This window comes from Humulus lupulus, chromosome 5 (genome assembly GCF_963169125.1).
Source record: "Humulus lupulus chromosome 5, drHumLupu1.1, whole genome shotgun sequence".
Classification (NCBI taxonomy): Eukaryota; Viridiplantae; Streptophyta; class Magnoliopsida; order Rosales; family Cannabaceae; genus Humulus; species Humulus lupulus.
The window spans coordinates 191,689,591-191,707,769 of NC_084797.1; the positions used below are offsets into that span (position 1 = coordinate 191,689,591).

The following is an 18,179-nucleotide window of genomic DNA, read 5'->3' on the forward strand; positions in this document are numbered from 1 at the left end:
AGTCTAGATCAATGAAACTTTACCTTAGGGAAAACCCTTCCTAGACCAAGACTTAGCTTCCAAGTTTCTTTGGTGTTCTTGGGGTTGAAAATGGAGAGAACACTTGAGAGAGTCTTCAAAAATCAGATGAGAGTGAATGAGGGAGGGAGAGTGGTCGGATTTGGGGGTTAGAATGGCTCACACAACTCTTCAAAATATCACAAAACACTTGAGTGCTTTTCTACCCACTTGCCCACTTGACTTCTTAATTAAATGGGATTTGAATTTTATAAAATTGGGTTCACACCACTCTAAAATAGCACATGGCCAGCCACCATTTTCCATATATGTGACCATTAATTTTTTTTATTTATTTTTTTATAAAGGTTAATAAGGGTTTATAAGAAGAAAAGTCCAAATTGGCTTTTGACACCTTTTTCACTCTTATTAAGTTTTAATCACCAAACTTAACATTAATTAATTAAATTAAATGTCTCTCACATTTAATTTAATTAATCACATAATAAAATTTAACATAAGGTCCATTCATGGAATAAAATTCCCCATTTCGGCAAAATTAGGCATTTAACACAAAATGCCCTAAAATTTCCATTTTCTTTTAGGTTTATTATTTTTGACCAAAATTTAACTTTTATGAATGTATTTTATGCCCAAAATATAATTGCCATGATTTTTCGTTTTATTTTCCGAGATTTTTACCCGATCAGGGTTTTTGTGTCGGTCCAGGACCGAAAGTCTTATCTTGACTTTTAAAATCACAAAATTCATATTTTGGCTAGCAATAACTCATGGAATACTTACAAACAAAATATAATATTATTTAAAATAATATTCTTAACCCAGGGGAAAAAATCCCGACCTGAGTCGTTTAAAGGTACCCGAAAATGCAGGACGTTACAGAGGCGATTTATGGTCGCCACCTTTCCAGTTAAACTTTGTACTTCCTTACGCGACCCAGGCAAAGGCGTTTCCATCAATGACATGAATTTCTCTAGATTTGCCTCTATCTCCCTTGTGTTGACTATAAACGCCATAAACTTTCCCAACGAAACTCTGGAAATGCATTTTTGAGGGTTCAACTTCATATCATATTTTCTTAATATGCCAAAACATTTTTCCAAGTTGAATAGATGGTTACTGACACTCTTTGATTTAACGAGCATATCGTCGACATACACCTCCATGTTTCTTCTGATCTAGTTAGCAAACATTTTATTGACTAATCGTTGGTATGTAGCACCGACATTCTTCAACCCGAATGGCATAAATTTGTTGTAGTATACGTTATGCTCAGTCATGAAGCTGGTATGCACTTGGTCTACAGGGTTCATCGGGATCTGGTTATATCCAGAATACGTGTCCATGAAAGACATGAGCTCATGACCGGCTGTGGTGTCTACCTACTAAACAATTCTTGGTGATGGGAAACAGTCCTTAGGACAAGATTTGTTGAGATTGAAAAAATCAATGCGAGTTCTCCACTTCCCGTTCAGCTTTGGGACCAGAATGGGGTTAGCAACCCAAATCAGGTATTTTTCCTCTCTGATAAATCTGCATTTAAGTAGGCGAGCTACTTCTTCTTCCAATGCTTCCGGTCGTACCTTCCCCAAGAGCCTTAGTTTTTGGGACATTGCATGCATGTTCTTGTCCAAGTTCAAAGTATGCATTATTATACTCGAACTAATTCCCACCATATCTTCATGCGACCAGGCGAAGACATCCAGGTTCTTCCTAAAGAATTCAACCAGCTCCTTCTACCTTTCAGCTCCAAGATTTTTCCCAAATTTTACAACTCTTAAAGGTGTTTCTGGGTCGATATTTATTTCCTTGAGCTCCTCCACTGCTATGAGCTCAGATCTATCTTTGCCCACTCGTGGATCAATGTTGTCCCATTAGGCGACCTTGTTATCCCCTTCTTGAGGTTCTTCCGTCCCATGGGTAACTTCCATTACATGGGACTCCTCACCTCCTTAGTCTATGACCATTGCCTACTGCTCGAGTTGTTACTTTCCTTTCATGGCTACACTATAGCATTCTAGAGCGGAAATCTAGTCTCCATATACTATGCATATCCCCGAGGCTGAGGGGAACTTCATTGCCAGGTGTCGGATTAAGGTGATGGTTTCAAAAACCATCAGTGCGAGTCTATGGACAGGGGGGATTTCTCCTACTATTTCCACGAGATGTTGCATCTCTTTGTGGGCACGATGGTGTAGGATGTCTAACCGGCAATGGCAGATGTCTTATTGGTGAGGCTATCCCTGTTCCATTAGGACGAACTAAATTAACCCACCTTGGTTCTACCCCAATGTCCCGAGTTCTCTGTGCCTGGGGTTCTGTTCGCGGTGCATGAGGATTTGTTGGGGTGTTTTGTCTCCGTGAACCTGTCCCAGCCTGCCCTGGTGGGTTATTATGGGCATTCCTGTGAATTTGTGCAGAAGACACGGAGCTGGGGGTCACAGTTTTGACTGACCGATTGATATGCGGGTGATGGTTCCGAGGATGACTAGTGGGCTGAGCACTTCAATGATTTCACTTTGAAGGTTCAGAGCTCGGAGTGACGGTCCTGGCAAAATGACTGGATTTGGAACGGTTATTCCCAAGGGACATATGAGACCCACTTTGCCTCTTTCCAACATTAGCATCAGTTGCAAGAGGGGGTAACCAAGAAATGACCTCCTCGATCTGATTTTTTTCCATATCGAGATGACTCCTTAATTGGGCATTCTCCGTCTCAACGGCAGTTAAATATCCTGGATTAGATTTTGGTGGGAGTGACGCTAAACTCCTAGCGTCATCCTGGCCCACCAGTTGTTTCCCAAGACATTGCTGAATATCCAGGGCCCTTTCAGTGGGAACGGCTGTATGATGTGCCTCCTGCCCACCAGGCTGTTCCATTTCCCTGGCATGCATTGATTGAGTAACCACCATGATGAACGTCGAATGAAACTTGTAAAGCACTAATTTCCTCTCAACGAAAGCACCAAACTTTTGACGCGGTTTTTCGCTAACAGTAGATTTAGAAATCTAATAAGGATATTAGTGCTTATTTGCGAACCGTAATGAAATTATAAGAACCGTTTTGTACACACACAATTTTACGTGGTTCAATGGAATATAGTCTTGCTATCTCGGATAATAAATGATAAATGTTCAATACAGCCTGGGCATTAATGAGCGTATAAAGAGCCTCCAAGTCTCTCGCGATCCTTTAATATATGTTCTGAAAAGGTTTTCACGAGCTGAATATCTTCATCGAGCTGGTGATCAAAGATTATTCGAACCTTAGCTCGGATTAACTTCAGAGTGCCCAAAAGGGGGATCTGTACCGTTATCCTAAGAGGCAGCCTGATAATAACCTGAATGTCATATACCGAATCCCAACTCAAGCTGCTCACATCATCATTAGCTAGATGTTCTACTTGTCTACTTTTCCATATATTCATCTGCCAGGTGTTCCCCTAGCTGAGTGATTAAATTCACGCTAATTTTTAGGGTACAACATATATATATATAATATACATAATTTTCAAAGTAATAATAACAAAAATTAAAAAAAAAAATCATAAACATATATTTGAATCAAATCTATACACAATGTGATATGTAAAATTAAAATTAAAATTATTTTCTACATTGTCAACAAAGTTATTTTCTTAGAAAACCCACTCAAAATCTCAAAATAATCACAACATATAAAGAAAAATATCACAAAATATCATTTTAACAATTAATTATACTTATAATTTTGAAAACTTACCTCAAATGTGTGCTTGAAATAGAAATTTTAAGTCAAAATCTCAAGTTCCCACACCTCCTATATTCTCCAACAAAATCCTAAAAAATCTAATGAAAAAACTCATAATCATAACTAACACAAAATTTCATATAAATATCATCTTAATTCAAAACATATAATTTTTTTCAAGAAAATTTACCTCAAAACTTGAAAATGGAGAGATTTTTGTAGGTTTTAAACCTAAAAAATCTCCAGAATTCTGCCCCAATTTGCCTCTGCCTGCCTCAGTGTATCGCACCTCTGGAAGAGAAGAAGTCAAGGGTAATAGCCAAGGAGGACTTCCAACGTCTTCCATTGGGAGACATGCCACATGTCCCGTGTCTCTCATTGGGAGACATTGGATGCCCCCCTCGACACGTGTTTAGACCCCAAATTTTCAATGTCTTCCTGCACTTTTAATGTATCAAATTTTAGCAATTAATAAAAAAATTCAATGCCTCCCAACATAAGACATTTAAAATGTCTCCTAATTTTTAATGTCTTATACCAATGGTGTAAGACATTGTAGGGAGTCATTGAATGTCAAAATTGTTGTAGTGTTAAAAATAAATAAGTACATCCCACTGATTAATTAACATAATGAAAGACTCCAAGGCACTATAGCATTCCAGATCGTTTTCTCATCCAATAGCTCCCTGCAACATACAAACATACTTATGGAAAAATGACTCAGCTCACCATGCGTGCCAAACAAGTCTATCTAGTGTCTACCTGCAAGGGGGAAAGTAAGGGGTGAGTTAAAAGCCCAGTAAGGAAGTGCAAACAAGACATACAAGCATAAGCGACATATTCCACACATTCTTTATTATACTTTTCTTATAGCAATCACTATCAACACATGTCATAATCATAAACATGATACTATTTGCGACATAAGCATAATTTTACATCATAAGATCGTAATCATAACCACAAGATCATTTGCAACATGAGAATACACATTCAACCAAGATCGTAAGCAACATAATCATAAGCATACAACATAAGATCATGGCTCCCCTATTGTCCATTGATCCATGTGACTCCCTTTTGGCCATAATTCACCTGGCATCCTTTCAGCCATGAATTTCCTTAGCACCCTTTTGGTCAGAATATTAGGCACGTCTGCCTTTAATAACACTGCAGCACTTGGTTAAGCAAACATAAACAATGGCATACATATCATCGTAACAAGAGTCCAATCAGAAACAAACCAAAATCTAGCTAACTTCCTTACCTCAGGTCCAAGCAAAATAAGAGCGGGAATACATCACATGAGCCTAGAATAATTTTTCACACATGAACGTGTCTAAACATATCTCACATGTGCATGGTTCATGCACACGTGACATCTATCTCATAAAAAGTTGCGCCACTTTCTAGATTTTAGCATAGCTCATACACAAAATCATGATTGCATGTCACACATATCAATCTTAAAGGTCTTCAAGCAAGGACCTTAGACTTACTCAATTAACATATAATTACACGTAAAAATGCTCTTGCATGTAACATGCATACGTGAGACCATTCTTGAAAACCATGCCAAAGTTTATGATATCATACACTTATTTCTTAACTTTAGAAAAAATTCAACAAGCATTGTTAACACTCAATTAATGACCCATTAATTTTCCTATCGTACTTGCTATCATTTTGACATCTAAAAACCATTTAAAATCATGCATCAAGACTTAATCCCCAAAATTATAAACAAAAGTCACAAACTAAACATGGCGTAAGTCAACAATAGGCAAAGGATAACAAACATTAATCCAAACATATATACAAACTTGTTTGATATTCATAATTTATTTTAGAAATCATATTACCAAAATAATTAATCAATTTCTAACATGCTTTCAAATCCAACCACAAAATAAGAAATAACACTTTTCTAAAAAAATGTAATTATTTTTAATTATCTTTCTAGAACACCTAATCACATAAAATCATGCCATTCACAATTATTCAAAATTTGTTTAAAAAAATTCATAGTTATAAATACCATATCATCAGAGAAAAAAAATCACCTTTAGATACTCATGCCTGCTAAACTCATAAACTTCAAAATAAAATTCAGCATGTTATTCATTTATTTTCATTTATCTTTTATGCATATAAATTCACATAAAATCATAGGTTTCCTTTAGTGAAATGAAAGAAAAAAAAATATGTGAAACTAATCCTTTTCATCTTTAACATATATCATGAAATCATGGCATCAAACTCATTCTTAGTTTACTCATGCTTGCTAAATAAATATAAAAATAATAAAACTGAGCAAGTAACATACAATTAAAAAATGACCAATAACACTTTAATAATATACCAACAATACATGGATACGTCTAACATGCTTTCTAATATATTATGCAAGTCCCTAACAATCTTTAATCTCATGTACACATTTAGAACAATATTACACCATGTAATATAGCCTGAAATACATATAGACTTAACAACCAAGTTTACCACAAAATGACACCATGTTTCTTTATTCAAGTATCAAGAGAAAATCAATAAAAATAAAACAAACAACTAGAACCCATTTCATACCCCTTGGCAGAACACCCTATGAATCCAAAAGAAAAATATTGCATTAATCCACATAAAATCATAGCACAAAAACAAGAGATGAAACAAAATAAAACTATTACATGCTCCCTATAAATCACATACCCTTATTTCCATTTCAAAACCACCAATACTTAACAATATCAATATCAACATATGTTTTATCAAAACTCACATTTTCTTTTCCAAAAAAAATAATGGATTCAGTTATTTTAAGAACCAAGAGTATCAAACCAAAACATACCATTCATGCAAACCAAACTAAACCACAATTCTAGCATGCTTTTCTATGATAATCAACCAATCAAGAAAAGAAAAATGACAAAAAAAAATCCATTACCTCTTGGTGGTATTCAAGAACACAAAGTAAATCAATCCTCAACCACCTAGGGATTTCGAAATATCGCCAAAGAAAAAGAGACACAAACGTCTTAGAATTGAGAAAGATTTCTCTAATCTTAGATGATCAAGAACCAAAAATAAAATAAAAAATGAGAACACATACCTAGAGATCTTTGAAAACCTTTCCTCTTCTCCTCCTTCCTCTCTTTCTTTCTCTTTTTCGTGCTCCCCTTTCTCTCTTTCTCTCCAAATTTTTGCAGCCACACAACAAGAATTCCCAAGGCTCGCATGTCTTCTATTTATAACCCCTAGTTACCTAACCCTAAGAAAAGAACTCAAGTGTAAAAACTAAAATCCTATCCCACAAAATAAGCTAAATCTTGCCATTTCCTCTCCTTACACCTTGCCTAAAACTTATCTACAATGTGAACATAACTAAAACGATAAGCTTTTTCATCTTATCCCAAAAGATGAAAACAAATATTTTCTTTTATATTTATTTTCTTTTCTTAATAAAAAGGAAAATGCTCAAGACCCTCATTAGGTCTAGGTTCATATTTTCTTATCTTATTTCCATCTTTATTTTCTTAATCTAAATTAAATAAATAAAACAAATCCCATTCACACACACACTACACACTCGACACACACACACACACACACACACACAAATAAATAAAAAAAAAAATGCAACCTATTCTAAGCACATAATTTTGTCACACCAAATAAAATTGTAACACTAATAATAAAACAAACATTACACAATTATTCCAAACAATCAATTAATTCCTAATCACACAAAACAAACATTTAAATTATTTGCTAAAATTCAAAAAATTAAACTAAAACAGAACAATTAAATAAATTAATTGGATCACTACAATCTACCCTCCTTAAAAGGAATTTCTTCCTTGAAATTATCCCATACCATACAACTCAGGGTAGCGTTCTCTCATGTCCTCTTTCAACTCCCAGGTTGCCTCTCTAGTTGAACAGTTCTTCCACAGGACCTTCACTAGTAGAATCTTCTTGAAGCTTAGTTCCTTGACTCCTGACTCTAAGATTTGCACTGGCTGCTCATCATAACTTAGGTCATGCTTCAGTTCCAACAATTGATAACTCAACACATGGGAGGGATGCACATATTTCCTCAACATTGAAATATATTACACATTATGTGTCTCAACGAGTGCTGGTGGTAAAGCTAAGTGATAGTCAACTTGCTCAACTTTCTCCAAAATCTTAAATGGACTCATATACCATGGGCTTAACTTTCCATTCTTCCCAAAATGCATGACCCCTTTCATGGGTGAGACCCTCAGAAGCACCTGATCACTTACTAAGAATTCCAACTTTCTTCTCTTAAGATTTGCATAGCTTTTCTGTATACTCTGAGTAGTCATCATCCCCTGCCTAATCTTAATGACTGCTTCAGTGGCCTCTCTCACTTCTTCTTTACCTAGAATATGTTTCTCCCCCACCTCATCCCAATGTAGGGGTGTCCTGCATTTGCGTCCATGTAGCATCTCATACGGGGCCATCCCAATAGTAAACTGGTAGCTATTTTTATAAGAGAATTCTATTAGAGGTAAATATCGACTCCATGATCCTGAAAAGTCAAGTGCACAAGATATCAACATGTCCTAAAGAATCTATATTATTCGCTCTGATTGACCATCTGTTTGGGGATGGAAGGTCGTACTAAGTTTAAGCCTCATCCTTATTGCTTGCTGTAAACTCCTCCAAAACTTTTAAGTGAACATAGACCATCTATCAGATATTATAGATTTTGGCACTCCATGTAATCGGACGATCTCACTTACATATAACTCTGCACATTGCTCAGCGATATAAGTTGTATTAACTAGTAGGAAGTGTGTTGACTTGGTGAGTCTATCGATTATCACCCAAGCTGAATCATGTTGTTTTAGTGTCCTTGGCAATCCTACCACAAAGCCCATGGTTGTCTTCCCATTTCCATTCTGGGATACTGATGGGTTGGAGCAAACATGCTGGCATCTGGTGCTTTGCTTTAACCTGCTGATAAGCGAGACACCACATCACATACTCTGCTATGTCGCGCTTCATTCCTGGCCACCAGTACAATGCTTTTAAGTCATTGTACATATTGCTAGAGCCTAGATGCAGGGAGTAAGGAGTAGTGTGAACCTTTGAACTGGTGCTCCCATTTAGATCCATATTTGCTGGAACACAAATTTGATCCTTACACCACAACAATCCACCCTTGGAATTGGTGAAGTTGTTGTCACTCCCTTCCTTGATTAGTGCTTACTGCCTAACCAAAGCCTCATCAAGTTTTTGCTTCTCCTTTCTCTGTTCAAGTAAAGATGATTGCAGGGTAAGGCTTGACAAACCCCCAGATTCTAATTCAATTCCAACTGCTACCATTTCCTTCCGAAGTGGTGCCTCTATTGTACTTTGTGCTGAGAGAGTCCCATAATTGCGTCTACTCAAGGCATCTACCACAACGTTTTCCTTGCCTGGGTGATAAAGGATCTCCCAGTCATAGTCCTTTACTAACTCCAACACCCTTGCCTCGTATTCAACCCTTTCTGAGTGAAGAAGTACTTTAGGTTCTTATGGTATGTGTATATCTCACATTTTTATCCGTAAAGGTGGTGCCTACATATCTTAAGGGCAAACACTACTGCAACGAACTCTAAATCATGGGTAGGGTATATATGTTCATACTCTTTCAATTGTCTTAAGGCATAAGCCATTACTTTACCATCTTGCATCAATACACATCCCAAGCCATTTTTGGAAGCATCACAGTATACTACAAACTTCCCTTCTTCAGTTGGTACACATAACACTGGAGATGATATAAACTTATTCTTCATGGTCTGAAAGCTATCCTCACATTTTTCAGTCCCAGTGTATTTCTAATTCTTTCTTGTCAAATTTGTTAGGGGTGCAACAATCTTAGAAAACCCTTAAACAAATTTTCTATAATACCCCCCCCCCCCCCCCCAATCCTAAGAAACTCCTAAATTCTACTGCATTCTTAGGTTGAGGCCAATCTCGAATAGTATCAATCTTAGTTGGGTTTACTACTACTCCCTCCTTAGACACTATATGGCCCAAAAATCCCAACTTCTCTAACCAGAGTTCTCACTTCTTAAACTTTACGTATAACTGGTGCTCTTGAAGCGTCATTAGCGTCAATCTCAAGTGTTCTTCATGTTCTGCTTCATATTTGGAGTAGATTAAAATGTCATCAATAAACACTAGCACAAATTTTTCCATAAATTCCTTGAAGACTCAGCTCATCAAATCCATGAAAGTTGTTGGAGAATTTATGAGTCCAAAAGACATCACCAGAAATTTGTAATGCCTATACCAGGTCCGAAAGGAAATCTTTGGGATATCCTCTTCACTCACCTTCAACTGATGGTACCCCGACCTCAAGTCGATTTTACAAAATACTACCGCTCCCTGAAGTTGGTCGAAAAGATCATTGATTCACGATAGCGAGTACTTGTTCTTGACTGTGACCTTATTATGTTCCTGATAATCTATGCACATCCTCATGCTCCCTTCCTTCTTCTTAACAAACAACACTAGAGCGCCGCATGATGAATAACTTGGTCTTATGAAACCTTTGTCCAACAACTCTTGTAGTTGTATTTTTAGTTCCTTTAGCTCCGTCGGTGCCATGTTGTATGGTGCCTTTGATATGGGCATAGTCTCTAGAATCAATTCAATCACAAATTTAATTTCTCTGTTTGGAGGTAGACCGGACAAGTCCTCTGGAAACACCTCCTGGAATTCACACACCACGCGAACGTCCTAAGGCCTTAGTTCAGTTTCTTTTGTTTTATCCACTACGTTTGCAAGATACACCTGGCATCCATTATGAACCATGTTGTGTGCTTTTAAGGCTTAGATTATCGGTGTACGAAGTCCTGCTATGCGCCTACAAAGGTGAACTGGTCTCCATCATCTGGCTTAAACTTCACTGCCTTCTTGCGACAGTCGATGGTTGCTCCATACTTAACCAACCAATACATACCAAGAATCACCTCGTAGTTTGTTATATCCAACTCGATCAAATCTTCTATACATATTCTCCCTTCAATCTCTATTGGGGTTGCCAGTATCCATCTAGTTGATACCATGACATCACCTGAGGGTAACATCGTAGCAAAGCCCTCACTAAAATCCCTATAGGGTAAACATAGGCTATCTATCATTTCCACGAAAATAAAAGAATGCGTAGCTCCTAAATCAATAAGGACTTTACATAATTTACCAGCTATAGAGATCTGACCTGTTACAACGGTGTTACTGCCATTGCTTCTCCTTTTGTCAATACGAAGATTCAGGCTGGTACAAGATTGTCATTGCCTCTTTGTCCTGTCCCTGCCCCCATCTATTGACAATTTCTCTTTATATGACCCTTCTGGCCACACTTGAATCATTTTCTAGTGTTTGCCCTACACTCACCCAAGTGCTTACGGTTACATTTCCGACAAAATAGGAACTCGGTTTTGCAATCCTGCTGGTTACCATTGCCATTGCACTAGGCTACTGATTTGGGCTTCTTGTCTGACCCACTACCCTAACCCTCATGAAATTTCCTCTTGTTGCCACCCTACCTTGAGTGATTCTTCCTAGCCTCTCTCCTAGCTACCCCATCTTTCTAGATTCGGTCTTCCATGAACTTTGCATCCAAGGCTCAATCTTGGACCTCAACATAATTTTCTATGCCCACACTAGTCAACTTGACGTCTCTGACTATCATCAACTTCATTCCTCTAATGAAGCGTTGAATCATCATGGCTTCCGTCAGAACTATTTCTAGTGTAGACTTAGCCAATCAGTCAAATTGTTATGCATATTATATGACAGTACAACTCCTTGTAACTAGTGTCACAAACTTATCGACCCTGGTGGCCATGACTGGAGCACTATAATACTTCTTGTGGAAGGCCAACACAAATTCATTCCAAGTCATAGTGGCTAATTCTCGAGTTTGTCTGATGACGTCCCACCAGATTCTTGCATCCTTCTTCAGTAAGTGGGATGCACAGGATATCCTCTCCCAATCATTTAATTCCATGTGTTCAAAGATAGCCTCCACTGGTTTGTGCCAATCTTGGGCCTCCATAGGATCCGGTTTCCCCTCAATGTTTGGTGGGGATTGTTTCCTGAACCTCTCATACACTGGTTCAAATCCATGTATTTGTACCCTTGGCCCCCTAGCACCTGTTGTGCTTCTACTAGTGTGGGTGGTGCTGGTGGCGTTTACCCAGCGCGAGCCAATTCTTCCTCTCTCACCCTTAATTTCTCTCTCAACATTGCCACTTCTCTTGCTAGATCGTTAGTAGTGGGTGCTACAGGCACCTTGGGAATGTCAGCCGTGGGAGGTATTGGTTCCTCAAAGATTTCAACCATGTTTAGGTTAGCAGTCCCACCACGATCCCTGACTTGTCCTCTTCCATGACCAACTCCCCTTCCTCTGCCTCTTACCGCTCTTTCGACCGACATGATGGAAATTTAGGGTACATAAAAGGATCTGATCATAAGAAAAGAGTGAATCTGATTCTTAGTGGCTCTACTACAAGAAGGAATAACAAAAGAAACCTATTATTTTAATGCTAACAAACAGAAAACAAAACAACTTACAACACGATGAGTTAAGTCTTTTTCCCAGTCTTCAGTATGTATGCTGAGGGATTCCTTGATGCCAAGAGCTGAACGACTGTCTCTGATACCATTTATAATGGCCCAAATTTCCTGTCTCTATTAAAATACTAATTTTAATAATAACCTTGTAGATTACATAATCTGATTGAAAATACAGTGGATCTTTATTTAAAATAGATGCATAGTTTGGATCCAATGTTAAAAAAAAAAGAGAATTTGATGTAGTCTAAAAAATAAATAAGTACATCCCACTGATAAATTAACATAATGAAAGACTCTAAGGAAGTATGGCGTTCCGGATCGTTTTCTTGTTCAATGGCTCCTCGCGGCATACATACATATTAATGGAAAATTGATCCAACTCAAATACGTGCCAAACAAGTCTATCTAGTGTCTACCTGCAAGGGGGAAAGTAAGGGATGAGCTAAAAGCTCAGTAAGGAAGTACAAACAAGACATACAAGCATAAGCAACATATTTCATACAATCTTTACATACTTTTCTTATAGCAATCGCAATCAACACAAGTCATAATCATAAACATGATACTATTTGCGACATAAGCATAATCGTACATCATAAGATCGTAATCATGACCACAAGATCATTTGCAACATGAGCATAAACATTCAACCAAGATCTTAAGCGACATAATCATAAGCATACAACATAAGATCTTGGCTCCCCTATTGTCCAATGATCCATGTGACTTCCTTTTGGTCACTTCCATGCCACCCTTTCATGGATAATTCACCTGGCACCCTTTTGGCCATGAATTTCCCTGGCTCCTTTTTAGCTAGATTCTTAGGCACATCTGCCTTTAATAACAATGTAGCACTAGGTTAAGCAAACACAAACAATTCCATAGATATCATCATAACTAGAGTCCATTAACAAACAGAAATCTAGCTAACTTCCTTACCACAGGTGCAAGCAAAATAAGAGTGGGAATGCTTCACTATGAGCCTCAAATAATAGTCAAAACACTTATCTTAATATTATGTAAAACACACATGAACGCGTCTAAACATATCCTAAGTGTGCATGGGCCATCATAACAAGTTGCACTACTTTCTAGATTCTAGCATAAGTCATACACAAAATAATGTTTGCATGTCACACATAACATCATGAAAAACAATGTTGATACACATATCAACCTTAAAGGTCTTCAAGCAAGGACCTAAGACTTACTCAATTAACATATAATTATGCGTAAAAATTCACTTGCATGTAACAAGCATACGTGGGACAATTCTTGAAAACTAGGCCAAAATTTATGATATTATACACTTATTTCTTTACAACTTTACAAAAAATTCAGCAAGCATTATTAACATTAAATTAATCAACCATTAATTTTCCTAGCATGTTTGCTACCATTTTGTCATCCTAAAACCATTTAAAATCATGCATCAAAACTTAATCGCCAAAATCATAACTAAAACTCACAAACTAATCATGGCGTAAATCAACAATAGGCGAAGGATACGAAACTCTAATCCAAACATATATACAAACTTGTTTAATATTTATAATTTATTTTAGAAATAATATTACCAAAATAATTAATCAATTTCTAACATGCTTTAAAATTCAACAACAAAATAAGAAATAATACTTCTTAATAAAAAATGTAATTATTTTTAATTCTCTTTCTAGAAAACCAATGATAACTCTTGAATAAAGATTTATTTCATGTGCTTTTGAGCTTATAATTGTGGAAAAATCGTGGGTGATGTTAGTGTATTTTAAGCTTTTGTAGCTAACTTTGGTGTTTTTATGATCTTAGTTAAGTTTGCTTATTTTTGTAGTTTTTAATAGCTAATGGGTTGAAGATAATAGTTTCATGAATAAATATTGTAATAACAATGAACTAACATGTGAAACTATCTAAATTGAATTTTTGATGGCTAAATTATTAGGTTTTGCTGGAGCAAAGTAGATTTTGCTGAAGCATTTTTATCAGGCAGCTTTTGGACACCTTGGAACACATGGAAAGTCAAAGGGTTGAGCTGGAATAGTGGCTGAGGTGGCAAGTACAGAAAGTATGAGTCAAAAATTGAGAGTAATTGCCAAAAGAAAATAGGAGACCCGCGTTTTTACCAAGAAGATGGGCAATATGGTTAAAAAAGGGCAAAATGAGGAAACCTAGATGATACTTACAGAGGCTTCAGCCAAAATAAAGGAGGTAGCCATTTTTGGAAAGAAAAACCACCAAGAAGAAGGAAGGAGAACCATAAATCAGCAAGAAGAAGGAGAACGAAAAAGAGAGCTCAAGCATCATTTTGGATTTGTTCTTTCTTCCTAAACTCCATTTTTATATTTTCTAAGTGATTTTTGAATTTGAATATTATGGGTTGTTTTGATTGTAGATTAATTTTTATTAAGTCAGCCATGAACTAATTATTAGGTTGCTTGAATTGTTGATGAACCCTATGTTATAGACTAGTAATTTCTTGCACTTTATTTTAGTGAAATCTCTCTTATTCATTTAAGTATGCTTATATTAATTTTTGTTTGTCCAACAATGGCAAGATATTTAATTATGTTTAATGCTAGAAAGGTTAAATATAATGGGAAGAACTTGGATGACACAAGTCATAATCTAGGTTAGATTATGTTAGTAAGTAACATAGGGATGTGTTATTTTCCTTGTGTAACTTTTTGAGAATTAAATCTTGAATTTGCATTCTTAAATCTGATTTGGCACAGGAATATGTTTAATTAGGTAGAAGAATTAATGTCATAAAATTTGGAAAAGTTTTATGAATGTTTAATGAATTCTTGTTAACCTGAGAGTTTTGTTAGAATATTGCTGCCGGAATCTGTTCAAGATGATTAGTATAGGGGGAATCAATAATTCAAGTCAATTTTACAATCCATATATTTTCCTTAAATTTTCTTGTTCAGTTCAGTTTTAATTTCAGTATTTCAATCTATTTTAATATTTTGATTAGCCTAAAAACAACCCATTTGATTTTTAGTACTTTTAAGTTGTTTAGTGATTGTTTTGCTTATTTTATATTTTTCAATCCCTGTGGAGACGATCTACTTATCATTATATTACTTGTGTGACTACATGCACTTCCGTATTTAAAATCTAATATTAATTTATCACAACAACCAATCACATAAAATCATGGCATTCACAATTATTCAAAAAAAAAAAATTAAATAAATAATTCATAGTTATAAATACCATATTATCATGGCACAAAAATCACCCTTAGATACACATGCTTGCTAATCTCATAAACATAAAAATAAAATTCAGCATGTTATTCATTTATTTTATTTTATCATTTAAGCATATAAATTCACATTAAATCTTAGGTTTTTTTTAATGAAATGAAAGAACAAAATATGTGAAACTAATCACTTTCATCTTTAGCATATATCATAAAATCATGGCATCAAACTCACTATTAGTTTACTCATGCTTGCAAAATAAATATATTAACAATGAATTCAGCAAGTAACATAGAATTAGAAAATGACCAATAACACTTTAATTATATACCAAAAATGCATGGATAGGTCTAACATGTTTTCTAACATCTTATGGAAATCCCTAATAATCCTTAATTTCATTTACACATTTAGAACAATATTACACCATGCAATATAGCTTAGGTTGAAATACATATAGGACTTAACAACAAAGTTTACCACAAAATAACATCATGATTCTTTATTCAAGTATCAAGAGAAAATCAATAAAAATAAAATAAACTACTAGAACCCATTTCATACCCCTTGGCCGAACACACTATGAATCCAAAAGAAAAATATTGCACTAATTCACATAAAATCATAGCACAAAAACAAGAGATGAAACAAAATAACACTATTACATTCTCCCTATAGATCACATACCCTTATTGTCATTTCAAAACCACCAATACTTAACAATATCAATATAAACATATATTTTATCAAAACTAACATTTTCTTTTTCAAAAAAAATAATGGATTAATTATTTTAAGAACCAAGAATACTAAACCAAAACATACCTTTTATGCAAAACAGATCAAACCACAATTCTAGCATGCTTTTCTATGAAAATAAACCAATCAAGAAAAGAAAAATAACTACAAAATTTCCATTACCTTTTGATGGTGTTCAAGAACACAATGCAACAATCCTCAGGCACTTAGGGATTTCGAAATACCACCGAAGTAAAAGAGATACAAACCTCTTAGAATTGAGAAAGAGTTATCTAATCTTAGAGGATCAAGAACCAAAATAAAAAATAGGGTTTTTACCGGCGAATAAACCCAATGTTTATAGGTTGTTCCACTTTTACACCCTTTATTTTTCACGCTGAATATACCCAAACCCACATGAATTGTGTCTCCATCACTACTTAACCCCTAACAGCGTTAAAAACGCTTACGTGGCCAATTGCGTGTACAAACCCAGACACATATGCTTTGAAATATTAACTGCAAATCAAAACAAAGTTTTCCAACGGCTTAAACAGGGAATGCTTTCTTTATACCCACATTTCATGTAGAAAAAGCAAACCCACATTCAAAGTTTTTTCTGAAACTAATTTCTTGAGACTACGAAGATCACAGAGGACGACGACGAAGACTGAGGACGAAGAACCCCCTGCTTTTTACCATTTCGGATTGAGGATGACGACGAAGAAGGAGGAGGAACTGGAACAAAATGTCCATGCTTCGGACTGAGGACGAAGAACCCCCTGGATATGGTAAGCCCCTGACTGTGTTGTGCATGTACTTTTGTGGGATATTCTTTGTTTTGTTTGGGTAATGTGCTTTGTCGTATATCACATGAGTTTGTCCATTTTGCCACTAACTTTCTTTGTATTTTTTTATTATTCGATATGCTAGATCTGTGTGGGGGCCATTTTACTGTGGCAATGCACCATGGAGGAAATTTCTTCACTCCATTTGGCAACAAAAGGTATCATGGAGGTAAAGTTTCTTTTTTGGACTGGAATCACACTGGTTACTTCAGTAGATATGAGTTGGATTGGATGGTGTAATGCTTAGGGTATAAATTTCCTGTGGGTTTTTTGTGGAAGCCTAAGGAGAAGCATTTGAATTTTGCTGAAATGGTAATTGGTGATAAACAAGTGATTGAAATGGTTGAAGATATGATGAGGAGAAAGTATTGACAAGTGGATATTTTTGTGGTCCAACCAGAAAGAACTTTGGAGTTGGAATGGAGTAAAGAGAAAGATGCAATTCCTTATATCCCAGAACTTTCTAAGAAGACGGTGTGCACTATAGAAGAGTTACCTGATGATACAACTATCCCAGCAGATGTAGTGGTCAACCCATTATCAGATGATGAAGATCCTTGGTTTGATCACAATGAAATTAGATATGAGGATGGTCCTAAAGTTGTAGACATTGACTTTGTGAACTCTGAAGATGAGGAAAATGTAGATGATGAGGACCCATTTTTTGTTGTCAATATGCCAGAGGAATGGACACAATCTAGTTGTGTCATTGAAGACTTGCATGATGATGCAGATGTATTTTTTGATGTGGTTGTCAATCCAAAACTCAATTGTGCTGCAGAAGAGGCCCAAGTTGGAGAAGAGGTCGAATATGAGTATGAGTATAATGATTTTGGCCCAAGTCAACATGATGAAGCTGATGTTGGTGAGAATATTCAGAGTGAAGGTGATGTTGGTGAAAGGGGTCTAGAGAGTTAGCATGATGCAGCTGCTATTAATGAGAATGGGCAAAATGAAGGTGAAGGTAATGAAGAGTCTAAATTTGTTATGGAGGAGGAGGAGTACATGTAGAATGAGGGTGAGGCTGAAGAG

At 36.0% G+C, this 18,179-nt stretch overlaps 1 protein-coding gene across 1 annotated transcript; it reads right to left on the bottom strand.

Moving 5' to 3' along the window:
- Window positions 1-7,863: 7,863 nt before the first annotated feature.
- On the bottom strand, window positions 7,864-8,896 carry LOC133779795 (uncharacterized). Its single transcript, XM_062219705.1, has 2 exons — window positions 8,647-8,896; window positions 7,864-8,306 (listed from the first exon to the last, which is right to left on the bottom strand). Exons 1-2 carry the CDS (start codon window positions 8,894-8,896, stop codon window positions 7,864-7,866), a joined length of 693 nt encoding a protein of 230 aa, XP_062075689.1.
- Window positions 8,897-18,179: the final 9,283 nt, after the last annotated feature.

Coding starts and splice junctions, on each gene's coding strand:
- LOC133779795 (XM_062219705.1), bottom strand. CDS start 8,896: ATGGATCTAAATGGGAGCACCAGTTCAAAGGTTCACACTACTCCTTAC. Junction 8,307..8,646: donor AGACAACCATGGGCTTTGTG/GTAGGATTGCCA, acceptor TTGACTTTTCAG/GATCATGGAGTCGATATTTA.